This window comes from Cavia porcellus, unplaced genomic scaffold (assembly GCF_034190915.1).
Source record: "Cavia porcellus strain 051 isolate PalLab524CR breed Dunkin Hartley unplaced genomic scaffold, mCavPor4.1 scaffold_28, whole genome shotgun sequence".
NCBI classification, from domain to species: Eukaryota; Metazoa; Chordata; class Mammalia; order Rodentia; family Caviidae; genus Cavia; species Cavia porcellus.
The window spans coordinates 46438870-46462439 of record NW_026947511.1 but is presented as its reverse complement, the minus strand read 5'-3'; the positions used below and the strand labels follow the sequence as shown (position 1 = coordinate 46462439).

Below are 23570 nucleotides of genomic sequence, written 5' to 3'. Positions count from 1 at the left end.
GGTCTACTGTGAGTTGGCTGTGATCGTGAGCAAGTCCTTTCGCCTCTCTGAGCCCCAGCGTGTCCCTGTGAACAGGGGCCTATGCACCCCCCAGAGTCCTGCTGGGAAGTCACAGGCGCCTGGCACCCAGGAGGACCTCAGGACACCCAAGCTGGTGAGCTTCTGGCGGTGCGGGCCAGGACCCAGGGCGCCGGGTGTGGCCTCCCTGCACGTGCGCAGACGCTTCGGCTCGCGCCTCCAACTCTCTAGCTGCCTCTTCAAGTGCAAGATGTGATGGTCTGTCCTTGGCCTGCAGGCTTCACTGTCTTCCCCACGAGCTGCGACCCACCCATGATCCCTTTCCTCTAGGCTCAGCTCAGTACCACCTTCCCCTGGGCACCCCAGGCCCCTGTAACCCAAAAAGATAATAAATAATAAAATGTTTTTTACAGTATTGGGAATTCATACTGAGCTAACATACCCAGCCTTTTTTTTTTTTTCCATTTTTAAAAAAATTTATTTTGAAACAGGATCTTGCTAAATTGCTAATTGGCCCAAGCTGGGCTCAACATGCTCTCCTCCTGTCTCAGCCTCCCAGAGTGCTGGGGTCACAGGTGTGTGACCCACCACGCATGACCCTCTGTGACCACTTGACCACTGTTGGGCTCTAGGCTGTCCCACCCCCTCAGCGACCCTGGGGAACCTGTCCATTCGCTCACATCTTTGTTCCCTGCTCCCAGAGCATGCCTGGCTCCCGGCTCGGGTGCAGGCATCCCCTCGCCGCGTGCAGGCCTGGGGCACAGTGAGCAGCAGGGGTTGAACAGAGGGCACCCCACTCTTTGTGGCCACGGCCGTGTCCCTGCTGTTCCGCAGGCACTACTCTGAGGTGGGGGGGGCTGTTCTCCTGGGAGCAGCCCGTACGCCCACCAGGGCCCTGTACGGGTCAGCAGCAAAGGCCTGGGCCCCAGGAGCTTGTGTAGCCCTGGCCTCAGCGAGCCTCCCCCACTGACCTTGTGCTTGGGGACCTAACCCCAGGCTGCCCTTGGTCCCCAAGCCCAGCCGCATCTGGCTGAGGCAAAGGTGGCAAGCCAGTGCATGGCCAGGGTGGCTGCGGGCCTCAGACAGGGTGCACGAACTGGTAGACCAGGCGCTGGGAGATGTCGGGCTTGCGGATGATCCCCTTCTTGTAATACTGGCGGATGGAGCGGCTCAGCTTGTCGTAGTTCATGGCGGGGCGATTCTTGCGGATGCCCCACAGCCGGGCCACCTGGGCCGAGTCCTCGATTTTAAAGATGCCTGAGGGAGTGGGGCGGGGGTCCAGAGGGAGGAGAGGTGCGGGCGGGCCAGGAAGCGGGAAGGCAGACAGAGACAGCAGGTCAGCAGGGGACCCCGGCGGGGGCTCCCTGGTGGGGGGTGTCAAAGGACTGGTCCAAGCCTTGGGCTCCGGAAAGCCACAGCAGAGGGGCAGGGTGGCTTGTGTATCAGTGGGCTCACTGGGGTTCTCAAGACCTGGCCCTGTGCTCCTGTGGTGGGGTTCTCGGCCTCCACTGGAAACCCCAGGCTCCTTTAGAATGCAGCTGCTGCCCTTGAATCCAGCACCTGGGCTTCACACTGGGTTGCCCCTGGGACCCCGCTGTCCCCCTGGTCCCCCAGTGAAGTTCTGCTGTTCTCTGTCTGGTGTCGGGGACGGACCCAGGGCCTCGTGCATGCTGGACAAGTGCTTTTCCACCCAGTTACACTCTGAACTGTTTCATTTTGAGATGGGGTCTTCCTGAACTGCCCAGGCTGGCCTGGAACTCGCCTTTCTCCTGCCTCAGCCTCTTAAGCAGCTGGAGTTCAGGGGTTCAGCACATGCCCAGCTTGGAGCTGTGGTGTGTGAGGGCCAGGCTCAAGACCCTACACAGGACAGGGTGAGACCGGGTCCCACAGATGAGAACACGGAGCCCACCCAGACCCCGGGGCAGCCGATGCCCCCCCCAAGTGTGATGGTGTCAGGACCCAGGGTGGGGACGGGCAGCTCCTGAGCCCCCATGTCCCCAGCCCCCTGCCGCGCAGCCTGGGCTCACCCTTCTCCTTGTTGAGCCAGCGGATGAGGCGGCCGTAGCTGTGAGGCTTGAGCAGCAGCTCCCGCAGGAACTGCCACAGGTGGATGGGCTGCCCCGAGCAGGAGGAGTCCACCTCGCTATCGGTCCAGCTGTCCTCGCTGGTGGACGCTGGCGGCCAGGGAAGGGCGGTGAGTGAGCAGCCGCAGCCACCTGGCCTCGGAGGCAGCCGCCCTGCCTTCCGGCCACCCTCCCGCCCTGTCCACCCAGCTCACCGCAGCAGTGGACAGCCCCGGGCGAGGTCCTCGCCTTCATCCAAGCCGCTGAGAAGCAAGAAGAACAGATTGGGGACCCAGGAGGGGCTCAGGAGGAGGCAGGGGGACCTAATAGTCACCCTCATGGGGCCATGGAACCCCTGCTGGTGTCTGGGGTGTCCCCTGAAGTCCCCTGCTAGTCACCAATCTGAAGGCAAGCTGCTTAGAAGGAGCTGTGGAGAGTGAGGGTTCCAGAGCTCAGGGCTCCTGCGAAGGTCCCTGCCTCCTGGTCCGGTGCGGATGCGTCCCCTGGGGCTCACCTGAGAGCCGGCAGGCATGGGGGGTGTCGCTCAGGACCTGGACTGTAAGATCCACTCCCTGCTCCCAGCTGCCCAGGGCACTGAGGCCTTACAGCCCCCCTAGTCTCCCCCTGGCCGCCAGGCCCAGCTCTCCCATCTCCATGAGGACAGCAGGGAAGAGGGGGCCATGCTCCTATCCTTGTCACCATCCAATGGCCTGGGCCTGATCTGGGGCAGCACTGGCCTCTGGTGGGTCTGTGCCTGGGTCCTGTCTCCTTCTTTTTTCTAGGCCCTTAAAGCAGGGACCCTGACTGCCTGAGCCAAGGGGCCAGCTGCATACAGCTCACAGAGCATGCCCCATGCCACAGAGACAGCGTTAAGTGTATAAGTTGGCACACAGCCATTGAAACGTATAGGGCAGCTCTGTGAGACTGCTCACACCTGTAATCTCAGCGCTCTAGGAGGCTGAGGCAGGAGGATCTCAAGTTCAAGTCCTGTTTGGACTATGCAGTTCAGGCTGGCCTTGAACTCTTTCTGCCTCAGCCTCCTAACGGGTAGGATTAGTTTTTTTTTTTTTTTAATTTGAGACTGGGTCTTGCTAAATCACTAAGTTGCCCAGTCTGGATTTGAATTTGTGATCCTCCTGCCTCAGCCTCCCAGAGTGCTGGGATTAGGAGTGTGAACCTCTGTGTTTGGCTCTGATTTCTTTCATCTTCTGTGTGCTCTGCGTTAAATTCGGGGCCAGCAGCAGGATGGGTTGGTGAGTCTCCCCGGGACCCAGGCAGGCTGCTGTCACTGGGGCTGAATTCTCAGGGAGTCCAGATCAGGGTGGGGGCTGCTCCCCAATGGAGGAAAATCAACCTGCATCCTGGCCTCACCTGCCTGCGCCTGCAGCCGGGAGGGTCACCTTGCCTGTCTGTCCTACCTGATTTCCAGATGTCCAGGTGGGCATGCAGCACGTCCCCACCCAGGGGCGAGCGCTGGCGGAACTGCTCCTCAGACAGGGTGCACAGCTCCTTGCCCCCCAGCTCCTGGAAGGCGGTGCCCACGGAGGGCAGCCGGTACTGATGCTCGGTCCACAGGAGCCACTTCTGCACATTGCCGGGGCTCCAGTCCACGGGGTCTAGGGAGAGACGCCAGGGGCTCGTGGGGAGGGGGCAAGCCCAGTCTGGGCAGGACATAGAGGCGTGGCAGAGGCTGGTACCCCAGGAAAGAGAGGAGTTAGAGGACACAGCCAGGACCCTAAAAACAACAGGGCTCAGGCCAGGGCAGCTGCTGGTTCTGCAGCCCCAGGTCCCCCAGGTCCCTCTGGTCCTTGAAAGGACTTTTCATCGGAGCCCCCCGCCCTGGAGGGGCAGGGACATTAAACTGGAAACACGGGAGCTCCTTGCCCACTTCTTGCTTCCCCAAAACCCTCAAGAACCTGGGAAAAAGCCAACCAGGAGTCACAAGGATGCTCCAGGTGCATGGAGAAGGCTCAAATGCTACAGTTATCTCGGTGGAGGGTGCAGTGCCCGAACCCCCTCAGCATCCTCCCTCCCGCTGCAGTCCGCTCGTATGTGGAGGTGGATCAAAAATGCGGTGAGTGCTGGCACCACACCATCCGCGGCAGGCAGGCTGCTGCAGCCTGGGCCTTGCTCACCGGCTCTGGAGCTGTGTGACTTCTGACTGCCAGAAAAGAGAGCCGCAGGGCCACCAAGCAAGAACACCTCGACCTTCTCCGTAACCGCCCACTCCCTCCCTGAGGTCAAAGCGATCTGTTTCTGTCCCCATTGTTCTGAGGGTGCAGAGACTTTCGGGGCGGGGTGTGACAGGAACAGGCAGAAACAGGAGGACAGGGCCATCGGCTGAGCTGCCCACGGGACTGCTGTGGATGGCAGTGGCTGGACCTGAGCCCTGCGGGAGGCCCCCGCTTCTATGTGAAGGCTGTACACAGACCAAGCCACGCCCACCTTCCCAGCTTCCTGGGCCCCTCCTCACCACACACGGCGGGGGCACTAGGGTCTGCTTGTTCAGGACCTCACCATCACACCAGGGACACGGGGCCCTTCACTCGTGTCCCCACTCAGTTCCCCGGCCTTGGAACAGGGCTTGGGGAATGGATAAGTGCTCAGGGTTGAATTTACCTCACAGCTGTTTATTTATTTACTTTTCTGATCCCAGGCATCAGACTCATGACTTTGTGCTTGCCAGGTAGGCACTTATGCCACTGAGCTAAATCCCCGGCCCTCCACAACTGTTTATTGAGCAGCTATTATATCCAGGTGTCATTTGAGTCACTGGGGTGTGGAAATGAACAAGCAAGGGGTAAATCCCTGTCCCCGTGGCGTGTGTATTCTAGAGGAAGACACACATGGTAAACAAGACAGGGAAAGCTGCAGGTCTGATGGAAGCTGGCACAGAGAGAGACCCACAGCGGTGAGGGAGCAGGAGCCGGAGCGCTCAGGAAGGCCTCACTGAGCTGGGCTGGGACCCGATGGGTCTGGGCAGCAGCTCAAAGGGATGTTTGGGGAAGAAGCATTCTAGGCAGAGGGACCAGCGGTGAAAGGCCCCGGGGCTGGTACTGCAGGAGGCCAAGGCCGAGTGGAGAGGAGAGCCGAGTGGGTCCCGGAACAAAGCTAGGATCTCCCTTACCCCGCGCCCGCTAAGAGGGGCTGGGGATGTGGGGCCGCTCCCAGGCGGGCTGTAGCTACTGCATGCTGGGGGTGCCCCGGGGCTGCTAGCAGTGTCCCCAGCCCTCTGACCCCACACGGCCGCCCAGGGCTCACCAGCAGCGATGTTGAGCAGCTTGCAGGCCGTCTCGATATCCTTCAGCACCTCGCCCACCACCATGGACTGCACCTGCTCCAGCGAGTGCTCCTCCAATGCCAGCCCACCCGGCGCCAGGTCCAGGCTGCCCCCTGGGGCCTGGCTGTCGATGACCGGGCACTGCTCGGGCTCCTCGGGGGGCTCCTCCCGGGAGCTGGGCTCGGGGCCCTTGGCCACCCAGGTGCTGTCCTCAGGGTAGAGCATATCAAAGTCGGAGAGGTAGAGGGCGGACAGGCCGTGCTCAGGTGTGGTGGGTGGGCTGGGGCTCCAGTCCCCTTTGCTGGGCCCTGCCACTTTCCCCAGGGCCGAGCGCAGCGCCACGTCCGGGGTCAGCAGCAGGCAGCTGGGGGGCGCGGTGCTCAGGCCTGGGCTGGCGCTGCCCATGCCGCTGCTGCTTGGGCTGGCGGCTGTGTCTACAGAGAGGAGAGAGACCAGGCTGACCACGTCCCGCAGGGCCGTTAAGCTGGTTGTGGGGAAGAGGGGTAGGGGCGGGGGCTTCTGGGTCACTGGGCATGGAGATCAGTGCTGGTTGGGAAGGCAGGGGCAGGAGAGGCGCCAGGCTGGCTTCAAGCTACATATCCAGCCTCAAGCCCAGTGGGCAATGCAACCCTGAGGCTGGGACGGACAGCACTGGTGGCCCATTTGGCAGATGAACAAACTGAGATTTGACCAGGGCTCCCTTCCTGTACCAATCCTTCCTGCCAGCCTAACCTAGATCTCTTGTGCTGTGCCCATTGCTGGAGTGGCAGGGCAGAGGTTGAACCCTCCCCAAGGTTGTCCTAACAACCATCAGTGTGTGGCCTTGGGAAGGGGACTTTCTAGGTTAGCACCGTAAAACCCCTGGGGTCCCTGGAACAGTTGGTGAGTCATGAGCCTGAGGCAAAAGAACAGGAACGGAAGTAGAAGGTGGCCGAGAAGCCTGTGCCCTTAGAGCTTCGAGGGGTGTTTAGCAAGGAGGACAGGAGTAAGGCCAGTGCCCCGCTCTGGGAGGCTGAGGCAGGAGGATTGCCCATACTGGGCAACTTAATGAAAACTTGTTTCAAAATAAAAATTCAGGACTGGGAATGCAGCCCCTGGTTCAACCCCCAGTGCCACTACTAGAAGAAGAAAAAAAAAGAGGAGACAAAGAGCACAGTTCGCGGGCAGGACAGGCTGGTTTGTCCCTTTGAGGGGGCACCCGGGCCCTCAGGGCTCGGTGGCAGAAGCCTCGTCCTCGGCTGCCCCAGGACCAGGGGTGGAGCCGGAGCCGATCGACCTCCCAGGCCTTTGGGTGACTTCGGTGAAGACCTCTGGCCCGGAGGGGAAGTGCACAGCTGGGGATTGGCGGTGGCTGTCTGGTGGCCCCTGGCGTGGCTGGCATGGCGGGTGGGCACCCAGGGTCCCTGGCTATCCCCTGTCAACCTGTGGCACCGGCCTGCACAGCCTCGGTGGGTGGCAGGCAGCTAGCGGGCATTCATCCTTCCCAACAGCCCAGAAAGTGACGTCCCTTCCTCTCGGGACAGCAGGCCTTGGAGACCTGCGCCAGGGAGGGTGGCAGCTCCCTCCGCACACCCCCTTGTTCAGTGCCCAACCCTCCCACCTCCACATGGCAGCCCTGCCGCTTCCTGCCAACAAGACAAAGGGCTGTTCCCTTTGCCATCGATTCTTCCTTTCAAGGGCTCCTTTAAGTGACAAGGAAGAAAAGGTCAGGCCAGGCGGGGTGGGCAGGGACACAGCGGGCTGGGGGACAGAGGGCGGGCCAAGTCCTTCTCTGCAAATACTCCTGTGTGCCGTGGCCAGTGCTATTTACCCAGGTAGTGTGAACAGCCGACCTGCCCGGCCCCACCCTGGATGGTGCCCACGCCCTGCCCAGGTGGCTCTACCTTGCAGAGCCCCTCAGGCCCCCGCCACTCCTGGGCCCCGTGCCTGCCACGTTAGGCCGGCCTCTGCCAGCGCCCGGGCCACAGGCCAGGAGGCGGCGCTGCGGAGGAGCAGGGCGCTGGCTTCCTCTGGGGCTCTCCCGGGGAGGGTGGCAGCTGCTGGGGTGGGGGCTCTGCTGCGGGGTCAGCGGGGGATGGACGGGCGGGGCAGTGCTCCCGGCCCTCTGTCCCGTGCACCTGTCCCTTGCCCTGGAGGGTGGTGGCCTGGCTGGGACTCGCCCTCACCCCTGTTCTGATGGGCAGTTAAGGCACAGAGAGGCGTGCGGCCAGGATCCAGAGCTCCCAGCTCCAGCCCAGGGCAGTGTTACCAGCAGCACATTCCCACCCTGGCCTCTGCACCCCGCACGCTGGCTCCCCTCGCCCTGCTAGATGCCAGGCGCTGCTCCCCGGCAAGCCTGGCCTGGCTCCGGCACCCCCTGAGTTAATGGTTAACGCAGTGGCAGCAGCGGAGAGGGTGGGGGGCCAGGTCCCCACAGCCCAAGTCAGGCTGCGCCTCGCTGGCAGGGAGCACACTGGGCACCCGTGTGCCCAGCCACCCCCCATCGCTGCCCAGCTGCCTGGGGCACACACCTGCTGGCCTCGTCACCCATGCCTGGGAGCCTGGGTTTGGCCTTGCCAGGTAGATGCAGCTGGGGAGCCTCAGGGGGTCACACCGCTGACCGAGCCCCCGCTGGCTCCGCCCTCTGCCTGGAGGGTCTGCTGTGGGGTTCCTTCTTCCCTGATGATGTTCATGCCCACTTTTGCTGCTCATTTCCCTCGGACCCCTCACCGTCTGCTCTGAGGCCCGTGTGGTACCCCAGTGCCTCTGGTCCCAGAGAGTGGCTGGAGCCCCCCACCCCAGCCCACTCCTACCCAGCCCAGACCTGCAGCCCTGGAGGGGATTGAGTCACCAGGCTGGGTTTAGAGGGGGACAATAAAGCCAGAGTGGGGCAGGGTAGTGCGATGGTTGTCACGGGTCTGGACCAAGGCAGAGGTAACATGGGGACCAGGCAGCCAGGCTCATGCTGCGCTACGGACACAAAATGCCTCTTTTCTCCTGTGTGTGGGGCCCCGCCAGGGATGCCCAGGGCTTCTCATCCAGGGCAACCTTCCTCCCAGCAGCGCTCCTGCCCGCACCCCTCTGATTTCCCTGGTTCCCCAGCAGCACTGGGTCCTCAGCGGGGATGAACCCCATCTGCGGCCTGCCCACGGGGCACCTCTGCAGGCCAGGCTGAGGAGCAGAGAGCACCTCACAGCGCAGGCCAGAGGCCTCCGGACACTCAGGCCGCTGCCCCTTGGGCTGTAGCCCAGGGACGCTGGACCAGGGTCAGTAGCCAGCCTGGCCTCCAGGGCCGCCGTCTCCCGAGCGATGCCTCCAGCTCTCAAACCTCCACTTGATCCTCTGGATTAAGCTGCGTGTGTGGATTAGGGCGCCCTGCGTCCCAGCTACCCCTCCAGACAATGGGGGTTTGGTAACAGCTGGTGGAGGCTGATGGGGAGCGAGCGGGGGATTAGCCACCTCCAACTTAGGAAGGCAGGTGGGGGAGAAAGTGGAGGCCAGGGTTAGGGGCAGCGCTCCCCACATGCCACCTGTCACCGTGTCAGGCATGGTGTCACTGGGGAGGTCCCTGCTTCAGCCCGTCCAGTCCAGGGCCCCCAGCTTCCCCTTCCAGGGCTTGTGGTGTGGGAGAGACAGGCCTGGCACCCACATGACTCCTGGACCCACCCTGTCCGAGGGAGCCCTGGACCCGGTTCAGGCCCCATCGGGCACGAGTGGGACAGGGCGACGGGAAGATAGAGGGAGGCAGGAATGCCTTCCCGGGCTCCCTACTGACTGCCTTTCCTTGCCCCTCCAAACCTCTGTACCCTTTTAATGGCCCATGCCAGCACATGGGAGTGGGCAGCCCTGGAGGGGATTGGGTCACCAGGCGGGGTGCCGCGCGCAAGCGCACACCCCCATCTGCTGCTCAGCACCTTGGAGAGAAGCCACCCGCCTGGCCTGGCACCCATGGAGGATCCCCAAGTCCCCCTCCCCACCTGCCCGCCTGGCCCCTAGATATTATGCCCTGAAAAGGGGGGTGTGGGGTTGTCCCAAGCCACCCCACGTCCCAGCCTGATCTGAAGGCTCGCAGTGGGCAGGGCACACGAGGCCCAGGATGGGCCCTGCTCCCCAGGTCTCCTCCTTGACTCTCTTCTAGTCCAGATCTAAGCAATTCTACACCCAGTGGCCCCCCTCACCCCTCTGCCTGGCTCTGGGCCTTGGGAGGGAGGTGGCAGAGATCAGCAGTGGTGGCAGAAGCTCCCCGGACAGCATACTTCAGGTACGAGACGAGGTGTGACTCAGTTTCCCCCACTATCCCTGGAGTGGATGTGCAAAGGCTCCGACAGACTGACTTACCCTTCTGGCCAGCAGCAGCCCTGTCAGGTTGTCCCCACTTCCCCCAGCCAGCAGGAGCCCAGGGACCCCAGCTACAGGAGCCCAGGGCCCGGAACACGGGCAGAAGACCCAACCTGCGGCCACACCACGCAGAGCGCGTGCCCCCAAGCCCTGCTCCCTGTCTAGCACCGTCTCCACTGGGAGCATCTCGCTTCGGGGGTCCTGCCCAAGCCTCGTCCTGGAAGCCAGGGCCTGAGGGCCCCCAAGGTCACCAGGTTCTACAGCTGTGGCCTGGGCACCGTGGCCAACGCACTGGACCTTGGCCTCCTCCCCAGTGAGCAGGGGACTCATACTGCAGCTGACATCTGACTCCGGGCTGGACAGAGGCACGGGAAGGCCAGGCCCCTCCCCAGGCCATGTGTACTTCAGGAACTGGGCTCTACTCCTGTGTCTGGCGGGGAGGCAGAGGCAGGGCAGATTCTGGCTGCTCAGTCTGCAGGGGCTGGTGGAGGAGAGGTGCCCAGAGTCCCACGCCCCGAAGGGCGCCCTGCAGACTAGGAAATGGGGGGCATGGAAGCAAGGAGAAAGCAAGTGCGGGGACATGAGAGACACTAAGTCAGGAGGCTCAAAAGGTCGGAAGTGGGCGGGGAGAGCCTGAGGGCTGCCGGCCACAGCAGAAGAGGATGACCTGTTCCTGGAGGCTGCACAGGAGTGGGGACCCCGCAGCCCAGGACCGTTTGGCCAAGATCAGAGGCAGCCAGGCCCTGACACTCCCAGACCCGGGGTCCCTCGCACACAGACCCTTTCCTGAGGGAGAAGCTGGCAGGTGCCCTGGCTCTGCTGAGAGCTGCACAGGACCCGGGCTAAATGTCAGGAAGGGCCCAAGGCAAGCCTGGCCCAAGCCAGTTTGCTTTGGGAAGCGTTGCTCCACCTGCAGGGCCACTCAGCAGGCTAGAGCACAGGGACAGGGGTGCAGACAGGGAGGATCCCTGGGCAGGCTGGAACCCTGCCCCAGCAGGACCCCCAGGAGGACGGTGGTACTGGGGAGCCTGGGAGGACATCCTGCCATCTGGCTGTCTCCTGTCCCCTAGGAGGAGCCAGAGCCAGGAATTCTCATCTTCCCCTACCTCAGCCTGGGACTCAAGCAGGCAAATCTAGCCTGCTAGTCTAACCAACTCCTATGCAGCCCTCAAAGTCCTGCTGTTTTGTCTCCTCCATAAAGCCTCCTTTAAAAGAGGACAGGAGCGGTGAATAAGGTGTGATGAGAGCAGCAGGCCCCACGGCTGCCCCTGCAGGCCCTGCACCCAGCCAGTCCTCAACCCCCAGGCGCCCTGACTTCTCCATGTTACATTCAGGCCACATCGCCTGGAGCTACATCACTGGGACCTCAGTGGTAAACAGTGGTCTCTCCCGGACCCTCTGCTTACTGCCACTGGCGATTCTCAAGCATCCATGGAGCACCCTTGGGTGCGGGTATCCCGGAAGCCCCGCTTGCGCAGAGGGTCCCAGGGAAAGTGGCTGTAACTTTGTAACTGATGCTGAGCACCTGGGAAACTCCGTTGCTTCCCATAGGCCTCCAGGGACAGGGTCCCCATCCAGGGTGCCCACTGCTGCCAGCTCGGAGGCCACCCCTCCTGCCTTGGGCCAGGGGTGGAGATGCCCGCAGGGGGCCCCGGAACACTTGGCTCTGCTGGCCTGGCAGAGCCCTGGCCTGGGCACCTCTCGGCCAGGCACTGCGGCCCTGGGCAACCTGAGGCCTGTTTGCTTTGTCACTCAGCTGAGCAGCTGGTGCTGGGGAGCTGCTGCTTTACTGGGGGGTCATGGAGGTGCTGTTTGCTGGGGAAGTAGAGGCAGGAAGTTCAGAGGAGCCCTGACCCTGCTGGCTAGGAGCACAGAGACCACGGGCATCATAAAGGAGGCTGCGGCTGGGTGTGAGCTGCTGGGAGGTCGCAGCTGTTGGGGTGAGGAGAAGGGCCCGCACACAAATACACATATGCGTGCACACAGTGTGCACACCCATGCACAACCTGGACACATAGGCCCTTCGACTGCCCACCTGGCGCCTCTCCACCCTCTCGTAGGGATCTGGCAGGTCTTAGGATCTCAGTTTCCCCACATGCTTGAGGAGGCAAAGCTGCCTGGTTCTGCCCACCCTGCCCAGCCCCAACCTGGACCCTCCAGACCAGCAAGCCCCTGCTGCCATGGCTAGGGAGGCTCCTTGGCAAAGCAGCCAGGACTGATGGCTGAGGGGCTGCGGGCAGAGCAGAAGTGGCCAGGCCTCCAGGCTGGTAGCCCCCTGCCTCCTCTCAGCCTGGGTAGCTGGGGTCAACACAGAGTCCGTGGACTCGGAGGGCCAAGGGCTCCCCAGGCTTGACAGGGGACTAAGAAGGAAAAGGGACCCAGGTCACAGGGTTGCTGCCACGTGTAGCACAAGCTCCCAACTTCAAAAGCATCCCCAAATTCCCACCGTGGTCAGGGGCTCAGCACAGCAGGCACCTGGCGCCCCCACCAGACTCACCCGTCGGCTGCCCAGTGCCAGTCTTGGAGAGGAACAGGAGGAGGCACGCACAGCTGGGGCCACCGTCTCAGCCAGGCATGGGGAGGCCGGTGGGCCGGGGCAGCAGGGCTGGGGATGGAGGGGCCTCTCGGGTGGGCCGCCCTCAGGAGCTGGCCAGTGAGTCTCGGTCTGTGCCTGTGGGGGGCCCCAGCCCGTGCTTGAGGCCTCCGGCTGTCACCGTCACAGGGTCTGGCCAGGGCTGGCGGGCACGCTGAGTGCAGAAATGTGCAGGGAGGGAGTGGCTCCTGGAGATGCAGCCCGGACCAGCCGACTCCCATTATAAGTAATCCTTCCTTATTTACCTGTGCAAACACACTCCCTGCTTCCTCAGTCCTCGGCCGGGCTCCTGCTTAACCCTTCCAGGGCCCCTGCTTGCCCAGGGGTCAGGGCCTGGCGGCGGGCTGGGGGCTCCCCCACACCCACCCCTTCCTCCACCTGCGGAGCCTGGCTGCCTGGCAAGGCACGAGCATGTAGCACCTGGGGCTGGCTGGAGGGACGGTGGGCGGGGACCTCAGGTTCCAGGATGGCTGCGCCCAACAGTGGACCCCAGAGGCCCAGCCCTCCAGGTTCCTTTGCTTCCAGGAGGACTCCCCAACCCAGTGCTCCGAGGCTCTCACACCGATGGCCCCTCTAAGACGCATCTGCTGTTTGCTGGCCCTGCTGGACCCCTCGACATCTCGGGCACTGATGCAGGTGGGTACTGGAGCCCGTGATGCCCACTGAGCTGACGGGGTACCAGGCAAAGCTGGTTACCCTCAAGGCCTTTGCCCCTTTCCTTTGATGAACAAGCCATGATTTTTAGCAGGACACAAGGCTGCCTGGAATGAAGACCTTCCCAGCCTCCCTTGCAGCTAGGTGTGACTCTGACCAAAGGAAAGTGTTATGTGCCAAGATTTCTAAGAACCTTTTCTAAAAGTTAGCTAGGAAGGGCTAGAGGTGTAGCTCCGAGGTAGGGCAGTTGTCTAGCATATGCAAGGCACCGAGTTCAATTTCTAGCACTGATAAAAAAGAAAAAAGGAAAAGCAAAGTTGACATGTACCATTTATGACCTTTATCCTTCCTCCATCCAGCTGCCTGGGATGTAGCTGTGATAGCTAGCAGTGTGGCTGCTATTTTGGACCATGAGGAAAAGATGGCAGAATACTGATGTAAAAGGAGCCTAGGTCTCCGAGGACTGTAGAGAAAGAACCTCCTTCCCAGTGCTAGACCGTCTCCTCAGGGCTGCCTGCCCCAGGACTTTTGCACAACAAATAGACTTTCTGCTTTTCTCTAGGTGGGCTGACCTACAGACCAGGCTCTGTTGTCCTGGGCCTGCTCTGTGGCTGTTTGCACCCATGCCTGCAGAGGGAGAGGAAGGGGCCTCCGAGAGCTAAAAGGAGCCACCAGAGTGAGGGGAAGACTTTGCCCTCAGCCTGAGGCTGCCCACCAGGCAATGCTATGGGGGAGGGAGGCCCTCAGGGTCGAGTCCAAGGCCCTGGCAGAGGTCACTGGGTCCTCCAACCCCACGCATTCACAGTGCACCGGGGAGGCCTCAGGATCACCCGAGCAGACACACAGACTCCCTCTGCAGCACTGGGCACTGAAACGTGTCAGGCACGGCTCTGCCCCTGAGCTCCCGCCACAGCTTTTGCTTTTTTGAGTCAAGGTCTCACTGAGTTGCCAGGGTGGTCTTGAACCAGCAACCCTCCTGCCTCTGCTTCCCGACTAGCGGAGAGGAGGGTGCCAGTGCACCTGGAGAAGGCACTTCTTCCGCTGAGCTAAATCCCGACCCCGACTTTCTCCTACTTTTTTGGTTGCAAGAACCACTCCGCTCTGCCCAGCCCTCTTCTCCGACCATCTTCCGGGGTCCCCTGCCCTCCAGGGACCTCACGCACCCCGAGCTGTGCCCGCGCATCTGTCAGTGTCTGATTCCCTGTGCCTTGCCACAGTCCCAGGTCCAGGCCGAGTCCTGGCCACACATGCGCAGATGTGCAGGTGCCGGGCCGCGTCTGCTGGGTCTTCTCTCCAGGACAGCAGGCCATGCCGGGTGGCAGTAAGGGCAGTAAGGATGCCCGGAAGCAGGGTGTTTTCAGTGTCCAGGCCACCAGCCCCGCCTCAGGCGCACCTGACCTCAGAGGGTGGGATGACCCCCAGAATCCCTCCTGCGGGCTGCCCCCATGGGCTTCCTCTTGCTACAAGAGACCCACTTCCAGCTCGGAGGGTGGGCTTGGGGCCTTCGATCCTGGCCTTCGCTGTCCCAAGCACCAGAGAGGACATGGCTCCTGCAGCCCGGCCTGGCGTGGGGACAGCTGGGGACAAGGACCCTCTCCTTCTCGTCGCCCCTGCCTGCTTCTCCCCAACTGCTCTGTGAGCCCGGTGCCCGGTGCCCAGTGCCAGTGAGCAGCTCTCAGGTGCCACTCAACCGTGCCCAGGGTGGGGTCAGTGCACCCAGTCATCCTGACAGCTCCAGGGCCAGCGCTTCAGTCGATAATGTTCTGTTTGTCCTCATTGTTGTTTTGTCTTTCTGAGACAGGGTCTCCTCATGCAGTTCAGCCTGGCCTTGGCTCATTTTGCAGCCCAGGCTGGTCTTGAACTTGCAGTGATCCTCCTGCCTCAGCTCCCGATTGCTGGGATGACAGGTGAATGCCACACGCCCAGCTTACTAGTGTCCTGTTGTAACTTCAGTGGGGAAACCGAGGAACTGAGCAGTGGGAGGTTGGCACTGTGTGGTGAGGGGCTAAGTGACAGGGCCACACCGCCCCACCTCCTAGAACCAGGGGCCCCCTGCTATGGAGGGGCAGAGGTGGGGGGTCCACGTCACTGCCCACACCCGCTGGCTGCTGCCTTGTGCCCATTAACGGCAGGGCCGCTGGGCCTGAGAAACCACAGCTGATAAGAGCACAATCGTGCTGTTCTGCACAGAGGCCAGGGGCTGGGGGAGGGGGCAGTCATGGCCCCCGGGAGGCCCACTATCAGCAGCTCTCCCCAGCCAGCAGCCCCTTTGAAATGTACCCACCTTATCAGGCAGCTCTCCAGGGAGGGCCTGGCCTTTGTGTCCTGAGCTGCCTCCCAGCTCCTTCCACCAGGCCCCAGGGAATGGACGACTGGGGGGGGGGGTCCTCTAACCCCTGGAGGGACTCCTGGTGTCACACACGCAGCACCCATCAGCCCGCAGCCATGGGTGCTCCCAGGCCTTGCCAGGTGCTCCCCCCTCCCCAGCTGGCTCCAGGCTGCACCCCCAGCCCCGTTTCCTCCTGAGCACCCCCAGGCCTGTTCCATGCCTGACCCCCAGCCACACCTTCAGCAAATGTTCCGAGTACCTCCAACCTGCCAGGGCTGTGGACCAGGACCCACCGAGCCAGCTCTCCTGCAGTGCTGGGGGGAGGATAAACACTCCCGGGGAGGACTTAGACATTTCGGGAAGGACCTGAAGTCAGTCCAGTTCTCTCCACCCTGGAGTCAGACTCACAAACCTGGGCGGGGGACCGACGGCAGAGACAGGTGGGAGAGCGGGTCCGAGCTACCTACGGGGCCCCCAGGTGGTCGCTGCGTTTTGGGGGCAGGGTGCCACCTGAGGCCCCCAAGATGCAGGCTTGGGGAGGTGAGCCAGGGACCAGCCCCGCACCGGCCCTGCTGCTTCCTGCCCTGCGTCCTCAGGGACTGCCGCTCTCAGCCTTCCCCGTGCCAGAGCGGTCAACACTCTCTTCCTTTATAGGTCAGGAGCGGTGCAGCCTCGGGGTGCCAGGTCACAGTCTGAGACTCGTCCATGTGAGCCAGGTGCTCTGATGGCCTCTGAGGGATCTCGGACTCCTGTCTCCTTCCCCGGCCTGGAGACTCTCTCACCTGGGCCTCGCTGGGCCCTCTCGTCATTTTTGCTAAGCACACCATGGAAGCCAGCGGTCCTCCAAGGTCGAGGTTGCCCTGGCAGCCCCACCTGCACAGGCTCTCGTGCAGCCCCCGGGGAATCCTGGGGTGCGGGCGATGTCACAGGTGAGTGATGGAGGCTCCTCCTCCCTGGAGGGTTCTCCCCTCTGCCTTCCCATCCCAGGCTCCAACCAGAGGAGCCATGGAGGCACCTGCAGGCCCCCGCCACGGCCTGTGGCCCCTGAAATCCCACAGGCCCCGTCCCACGGCCCCGACCCCGGGCTGCAGGGTCAACCTGCTGGCCCCCAGTGCTCTCTTCAGCCCAGCTTGGTGGTGTAAGAACCCGGGGGCGTCACCACCTTCCTCTGCTCCCTGCAGACAGCACCAGGACAGATGAACGAAATGCGTGGTGACAACAGGAAAAGGTGAGGACACAGGAGACACCACGGGGTGGACGGAGGAGGGGTGCGGCTCAGCACCCAGACCCCCTCCGCCACGGCCATCTTCAGGGCCCTTGGGTCACTGGATCTGACCCTCTGATGCCTCTGCCGCTGCCCTGCCCAGGCTGGGACCCGCTCTGCCTCCAGGAGACACAGTAACGGCAGGAGCTTCGAGCAGACAGAGCTGAAACGGCTCAGCGGGGCCTGGAGGGTGCACGGGACACAGCAGCAGCACCCAGAAAGTGCTCAGCACCCTCGGCCTCAACCCCAACCCCAAAGCCGCTGCCGTGAGATGGAAATGGAACCCAGGGCCTGCATTGCATCCCGGCTCACTTTTGTTCGGAGACAGGGTCTCACTAGGTCTCAGTTGCGCAGACTGGGCTCACAGTTGCAGTCCTCCTGCCTCAGCCTCCCAGGGTGCCGGGGTTACCGGTGTGCACTGCCACCCCTGGCGTGGCTCCTCTGGAAGGCATCTCTCCCAAGCAGCCCTTTCCAGTCCTGCCTTCATGGATCCCCAGGTGGGGCCCAGCACAGATTCAGCATTATTAAACGGCCCTCCTGGCCTGTGACCCCCACAGACAGACAGGGTTTTGCGGCATCTGCTTGGTATCGTGGGGTCATACCTGCAGCGCCTGGCACAGCTGTGCGTGAGATGAAGGAGTAGACAGACAGGCGGGCTTTGCTGGGTGTGGCCGGGTGGCCGCAGGACAATGGGTGGGGGAGAAGATGTCCGGCAAGGTTCCCGTGGGAGAGCTGACCGGCAGGGACAGCAGTGGCCATGGCATGTGGGAAGAGGAGGGCCGGGGGGGGGACGAGAGCTGGCTTTGCTTCCTTCCTGGTGCGGGGTTTCCTTCTGCTCCCACCCACCCTGGGGGGCGGGCAGGGGTGCGTGTGCTCTCCAGCCCTTCCTCCGCCGTGGGCCACCTCTTGCCCCTGCACCTTCCACTGGCCCTGGGCGGTGCCTGAAGCCGCCCCACCTGCACCAGTGATGCTCCACTCCTGTGCCCCGTGGAGCTCCTGCGCCACTCAGAGAAGCCAGGATCCCCCCCGGGCTGGGTTGCAGCTGCTGCAGCAGCAAACGGGAGCCATCCAGCAGCTCGGGTGTCACTGCCCAGCAGGCAAGGAAACCCCACACCTGCTGCTGCTGGCGGCCACTCACGCAGTCTTTGTGGAGCCTGGATTCTGGGCCCAGCCCCCTGGGGGCTCGGGGAGTCAGATCAGAGCCCAGAAGCAGCTGGAGAGCAGGACTGGAGGCGGGTGTGAGGAGGGGTGAGCACACATGCATGTGGGGTGCACAAGTCCCGTGACCTTGCAGAGTCGCTTTGTCCCTTCACCGCCCCTTGCCTCGGTTTCCCCAGGCAGTGCCAGTCCCCAGGGCTGAGGCAGGGTCCCCCTTTGTGTACCCCACCACCTGCCTTAGAGCTAACCAGGCGAAGGCAGGCAGGGGCTGGGGCATCTTGCCACCAGGTGGGGGGGCAGCAGGGGGCTCCTCAGAGTGTGGCTTCAAGAACAGAGTGGCAGGAAGGGGGGGCGAGGGCGGCTGGGGGTGGGGACCCTCCCTGGGCAGCCTCCGTGGTGGGGAGCTCCTCTCCCTCTCTGGGTCTCAGCCTGGTCCTCTAACAGCCAAAGGCCGGATCAGCCCTCCTGTCACTGGGTCCTGGTCAGTTCAAGCACGGATGCCCTGGCCTCGCCGGCTCCTCCCCTCTGCACCCCACAGTGCTATGAACTGTACATCAGCCGCCTCACTTCACCTCGTCAGCTTATGGATGAAGGAGATGGGGTGCGGAGGTCCAGAGCAGGGACCAGCAGGGTGAGAAGCCAGAGTCTCCCAGAGTGGGATGGTCCCCTGGCCAGGGGTGACCTTGGTTGGCCTCCCTCCTCCCCCACAGATCTCTCCCTCCTGGGGTTGCTCCCATCTCATTGGGATCCCGGGGGGCTGCCTGGCAGGCACTGTCGCCCCTGGCTCTGGCCTTTTCACATGGGGGGCTGAGGTGGGCATTGTCACCTCTGCTTTCCTGGGCGGGGAGCACATCTGAGCCCTGGTTGGTGGACCCTGGTCTCCCATGGACCATATGTTACAGATGGGGAAACTGAGGCAGAGACAAGGCCAGATGGTACACAGCAGAGACCTAAACCCTGGCAGCTTGGCTCAAATAATGCAGCCTCAGGAGGGCTCACACCCCGCTCACAAGACGGGGCCGTGAGGACCCAGGCACCTTGGGACCAAGTGAGACTTCGGGGCAGGTGCTCTGTGTCCGGAATCCGGGTACAGGGAGAAAGTTTTGAAGAAGAAAGGCAGAAACCAGTGGCTGGCGTGGAGGTGGCAGGCAGGTAGCTTGGGGCAGTGTTGCCCCACTCTGGTCAAGGTGTTGGGGCCCCTCAGTGTCCTGGTCCCCCACACTGGAAACTGCCACTGCTATAGCACAGAGGCCCACATTGTCCCCCAGGGCCCTGGGAGCAGGGCAGGCTGTCCTCTCCAGGGCTGCCCCGTGTCACTCAGGTAGATGACAGGTCAGAGGGTGCCCTGCAGCGGGGACACCCACAGCAGGCTGTCAGCCCCCACAGCCAGCCAGGGAGGCCGCAGTCCCCTGATTGGTGGAGGAACCGCTGATGCTCACGTCCCCTGGGTCTGTCTGCCTCTCTTCAGAGGGGAACAGGGACACCTGGAGAGCAGGAGGATGACGGACGATGGAAGGAGGGCGCTGAGGTCTGGGGAGTCCCTTTCCGGGGAGGCGGGACCTCAGCCGCAGCCCTGACCACAGCCCTCACACCTGGCCAGGACAGGAGGTGTCCTACCAGCTGACCATGCTGCTGTGGCCTCTGGCGGGTGGGGTTTCTGGGAGGGGCTGTTTGTTTCCGGGCGCACAGGCTGGGGGTTGGCTTTATGGTGCCATCTGGGAGATACGGCACGGGCGGGCCTGGCTGGCACAGGGCCCGGGTGGGGAAAAGGGACACTGGACACAGTGAGGAGCTGGCCCCCAGCTGTTACCTGGTCCCCAGAGGAGGGCAGGGAGCTCCGGCCAGCCCAAGCCGGCAGTCTGACAGTGACCCCGTGAAGCAGGGGTGACAGGTGAGGACACCAAGGCCCAGTAGCTCAGCAGCTGCCCCAGGTCACCCTGGATCCCAGCCCGGGTGGGAGTGACAGCGGAGCCTGCGTCCTGCCCACCTCTTAGCACTGCCATGCTGGTGCTGGGGACCACGGGCAGCCGGGACCTCAGAGGAGCCGGCCCAGGCAGCCTGAAATCTTCAGCAGGGCCTTCGTCTTCCTGTGGGCAGTGCGGATTCCACACAGCCTTGGGGAGGCGGGGGAACGGGTTCGAGGATAAACAGCAGTCTCGGGCCTGGGCCTGCGGCGGCGTGGTGGGCCTCCTCGGGGGGCACCGTGATGACCCCTCGGTGCTCCCTGCTGTTGTTGCAGCTCGAGATCCTCAGCAAGGTCCCCCTGGACCTCGGTCACTCCAGGGCGCCAAGGGAGGCTCCGGCAGGGACAGTGCATCCTGTGAACCCACGGGTATCATCCCTTCCCTGTGTCACTGCAGTGAGGTGCTCTGTGACCTCACCCAGGACCTCGGGGACACTGTGGGGAGAGACAGGACAAGGCCAGCAGGGACTCAGCCCCACACGTCCTTTCTTCCCCAGAAAAAACCTGGGACAGCTTGCTTCCCTGAAAGGGCCTTGGTGGCTGTGCCCACGTGGCTGGTCTGGGGCAGGGCTGGCTCTTCTCCAGGCCCAGGTGCTACCAGGAGCGCCTGGCTGGGGGCCTGGGTGGAGGCTGCCCACTTCAGCAGAATCCAGCTCAGAGCTTTGGAGTTGGGCCCAGACTGCGGGGGCCATGGTTTCCGAGGCACCTAGGCCCTGGAGTGAAGCTCCAGCTTGTTCTCTCTCTCTCTCTCTCTCTCTCTCTCTCTCTCTCTCACACACACACACACACACACACACACACACACACACACACACGCCCTGCAGGACTCCTCGCCCTTCTGTAGCTGTGCTCTGAGGAGCCCATGTCTGGTCTCAAGAGGAGGCCACTTCCCTGCAGCCACCTTCAGCTGACTCCTGGTGCCCCTGTCCACCGGCTCCATGTGGCTCTACCTCTCCCTGATTTATCTCCTTGGCATCTCTTTAGGGGATCTTGAAACCATCCTTCCTGGGCAGGCTTGGTGTGAGGACCATCTGTGTCATCTAAATGACAGCACCCGGGGGCCAGGGGCCAGGCCAAGCATGCTCCTTGCTGAGTCTCCAGCTCTGGGCAGTGGTACCCTGGAGGCAGCTTCCTAGGGAATCTACTGCTGCTGGGCGCGGGGGCAGGACACAGAAGCAGGAGTGCAGGGCAGCAAAGCTGGGTTTTCTCCGTGGCTTCGTGGAAGGAACAAACAGGGCTTCGGACCCTCTGCGATCATGCTTCGAGCTGGGAGTAACGGTGGCATCTAGTTTTTCAGGGCACCGGCCTCCTGGGAGGGCACCTCCAGGAGCTGCTCGTGTTCCACATGGGGGCCTAGGGGAAGGGCCCTAAGGTGTGTGACCATATAGCAGAGGCCAGCAAGCTCTGACCCGATGAGCTCTTTACTATGATATGAGAGTTGCATGTCAGTAACAGAAACGTAGCACTTTCTTCGAAAGGCTGAGAGCATAGAGTGTAGATATTCCTGACTCATAAGAAATTGCAGGGAAAAAAAACCAGTTAGGAGGTGAGAGTGCGTGTATGTGGGTGAGTGTGCGCTGGTGCAGGTACCGGAGCGCTCTGCTTTCTGAACCTATGTGCCCCACACAGAGCAAAACCCAAGCCCAGGGCCAAGGGGCCTGGGAGCCAGCTATGCCAAGCCTGGTTACGGCAGCTGCTGGGGGGCTGCTGGGCCTGCCCCCTCGACCCAGCCCGGGGCACTGGAGACTGCTGGCCTGGCCGTGGGCTCCCAGCCCTGTGCCTCCAGGCCCTGCCTCTTCTCAAAGATGCAAATTCTTCTCTGCTCAGTGCACACCGGTCCTGAGAGCCAAGGCTGCCTCCCCTCGGGGCCCAACCACCGCTGCTGTGGTCGGGTGTCCCCACTCCCGCGCCCCCAGGCCTGGCAGCTGGCCTTGGCTCCTGCTTCCCAGCCGACCGCCAACTCTCCCTTCCCTGGGGGGCCTTGGCTGTCCTCACTGGCTCCTGTGCCAGGGGCAGTCTGGGCAGGTGTGGCCTCCCTCTCATATTTACGGATGCTCTGGTCACTGTCCCCCTCTCAAGGTGCTAGAGAGAGGCCACTGCTCCCAGCCGCTCGGCGTCGTACAGGACAGTGCCTCACTGGCTGCTGGCCTGCCTGGCTCCCGCTTGTCTTCATCAGCCCTGGAAGGGCCTGGAGGCAGCCTGAACTGACTGCCCTCCCAGCCGACCCACACCACAGCTGCCCCAAGCCTGCACCTTTCGGCAGGCGTCCAGCACCCAGGCCTGCACCTGCTGGTGGGCCTCTGGGTGGGGCGAGCTCAGTTCTCAGGAAACTGCGACGCGCGTGAGTGGAGTAGGGGGAGGCCGAGGTGAGCAGGTGAGGGTGCGGCATGAGCGTGAGGGCTGGCCTGCTGACGCTGCCTCGCGCCCACCTGCGGCCCTGGCCTCCATCCCCCGAGCTGGCACTGACGAGGTTCCTTGTGGGCACCTGGACGCAGACGTGTCGGCCCCGTACCCCGCCCTCGGAAGTGGTAAACCACAGCAGCTGAACCAGTTCTCGGGCACAGGTTTCTGGGCATCAGTCTCAACTGCTGGCACATGAGACCCACCCTGTCCCAGAGCCCCTGAACCTTTGGTGGCTGTGCTGGGCTGTCTGCTTCAGGAACTGGGGACGCACATGAGCCCAGCCTACTCCCTTGGCAGCCTGTTTTAAGATCTGGGGCCCCTCGGGGACAGTTGTGCTCCTCCGCAGGGTCACTTCCTGGGAAGTTTGCTGGCAACGGGAGCTGGGGCCCAGGAGAGCCCCTAGGCGGGCTGCAGGGGGGAAACTGCACCCCAAGTGCTTATCCTCACCTCCATGCCGGCCGGCAGCCCAGGTCACACCCAGCAGGTCACAATGAGGTGATAAAGGTCGCTACATACTGGGCAGTTACCACGAACCTCGTGAACAACGTTGGACATTTTTAGGCTAGTTTAATTCTCATGGCATCTCTAAAACTGCATTTTACACACTGGGACATGATAAACGCCACGGTCACTCAGCCTAGAAGCAGCAGAGCCTGGATTCAAACCCAGGCTCGCCTATCTGGGTGTCAAGTGCAGAGGCAACACTCCCTGGAGCCCTCTGTCCACCTGCCCTTTCCAGAAGCGACGGGGCCGGGTGGCGCCCTCTGCTGCTCTCAGGCCACCCTGCCCAGCTGCAATGCCCACATCCTGGCAGCACTGGCCATCCATGCCTCCAGCCACATCCCTCCCTGGCCAGGGATCCGTCCCGCTGCCCTCTGACTGGGGGAGGGGAGAGCTAGGGGTGCCTCGGCTGTGCGGAGGCAGTGAGCAGTGACAGCCCGGAACTGGGGGTCTCTAGTGTCCTGATGGAGCTTGGTGCAGCTGAGCGACTCCTCTAGCTAGGAGTGTCAAGCAGCTGCCTCTCCCTGCACTCTGGGAACTGTTCCCTGCTTTTACCCTGGCCTCCTGCAGCTTATTTCCAACCTGCAGCCAGGGACCCCCGAAGGTGTGCGGGCTGTGTGGCTCCCACGTCTGACGGAAGCCAACGGCCCTGTGCACCCTCAGACCCCTCACCCGTCTCCACTCCCCAGGGCCTCTGCACTTCTGTCCTTCCTGCCTGGTTCTTCCCTCCTTGCGTCTCCGAAGGCCTCCCTGACGGTCCTGCGTGCGCTGCCCATCCTGTTCCCTCCTGGAAGAACCGGCCCTGGCCTTCCTCTCCGCACACCACAGCCTCTTGGTAAACCACCTCCCTGTCTGTAGCTTTATGAGGGCAGGGTTTTCCTCTCCTTGCTCACTGCTCTGTCCCTAGCACCAAGAAGCACAGAAATGAACTGTGAAGGGCCACAGGCAGAGTGATACCCAGGCTGGTTCCCTCCTTGGAGGTTACAGCCCTGTTTGCGTGGCACCCTCCCCTCCAGACTCGGAAACA

General features: G+C 62.8%; 1 protein-coding gene and 1 long non-coding RNA gene across 4 annotated transcripts; one reads left to right on the top strand and one right to left on the bottom strand.

Annotated features, from left to right (window-relative positions):
- Positions 1-466: 466 nt before the first annotated feature.
- On the bottom strand, positions 467-12480 carry Spdef (SAM pointed domain containing ETS transcription factor). Its single transcript, XM_003473905.3, has 6 exons — positions 12176-12480; positions 5343-5795; positions 3500-3697; positions 2297-2344; positions 2046-2192; positions 467-1275 (listed from the first exon to the last, which is right to left on the bottom strand). The coding sequence occupies exons 2-6, from the start codon at positions 5764-5766 to the stop codon at positions 1097-1099; spliced, it is 996 nt and encodes a 331-aa protein (XP_003473953.2). The 5' UTR covers positions 5767-5795; positions 12176-12480; the 3' UTR covers positions 467-1096.
- Positions 12481-12500: 20 nt separating this feature from the next.
- LOC106028501 (uncharacterized) lies at positions 12501-17095 on the top strand. Of its 3 annotated transcripts, XR_010044134.1 has the most exons (5): positions 12501-12907; positions 14727-14832; positions 15909-16183; positions 16436-16482; positions 16622-17095. It is a non-coding gene; the product is annotated as an uncharacterized LOC106028501 (long non-coding RNA). The 3 variants fall into 3 exon arrangements; XR_010044133.1 differs by lacking the exon at positions 14727-14832 and having other exon boundaries at positions 12509-12907; XR_002792210.2 differs by lacking the exons at positions 12501-12907; positions 14727-14832 and adding an exon at positions 15343-15694.
- Positions 17096-23570: the final 6475 nt, after the last annotated feature.

Bases quoted from the DNA above. Each gene is read 5' to 3' on its own strand.
- Spdef (XM_003473905.3), bottom strand. From the start codon at position 5,766: ATGGGCAGCGCCAGCCCAGGCCTGAGCACCGCGCCCCCCAGCTGCCTG. The intron at 2,193-2,296 runs GTGAGCTGGGTG...CCTGGCCGCCAG, and splicing joins CGGGGCTGTCCACTGCTGCG to CGTCCACCAGCGAGGACAGC. The intron at 1,276-2,045 runs GTGAGCCCAGGC...CCACTCCCTCAG, and splicing joins CTGGCTCAACAAGGAGAAGG to GCATCTTTAAAATCGAGGAC.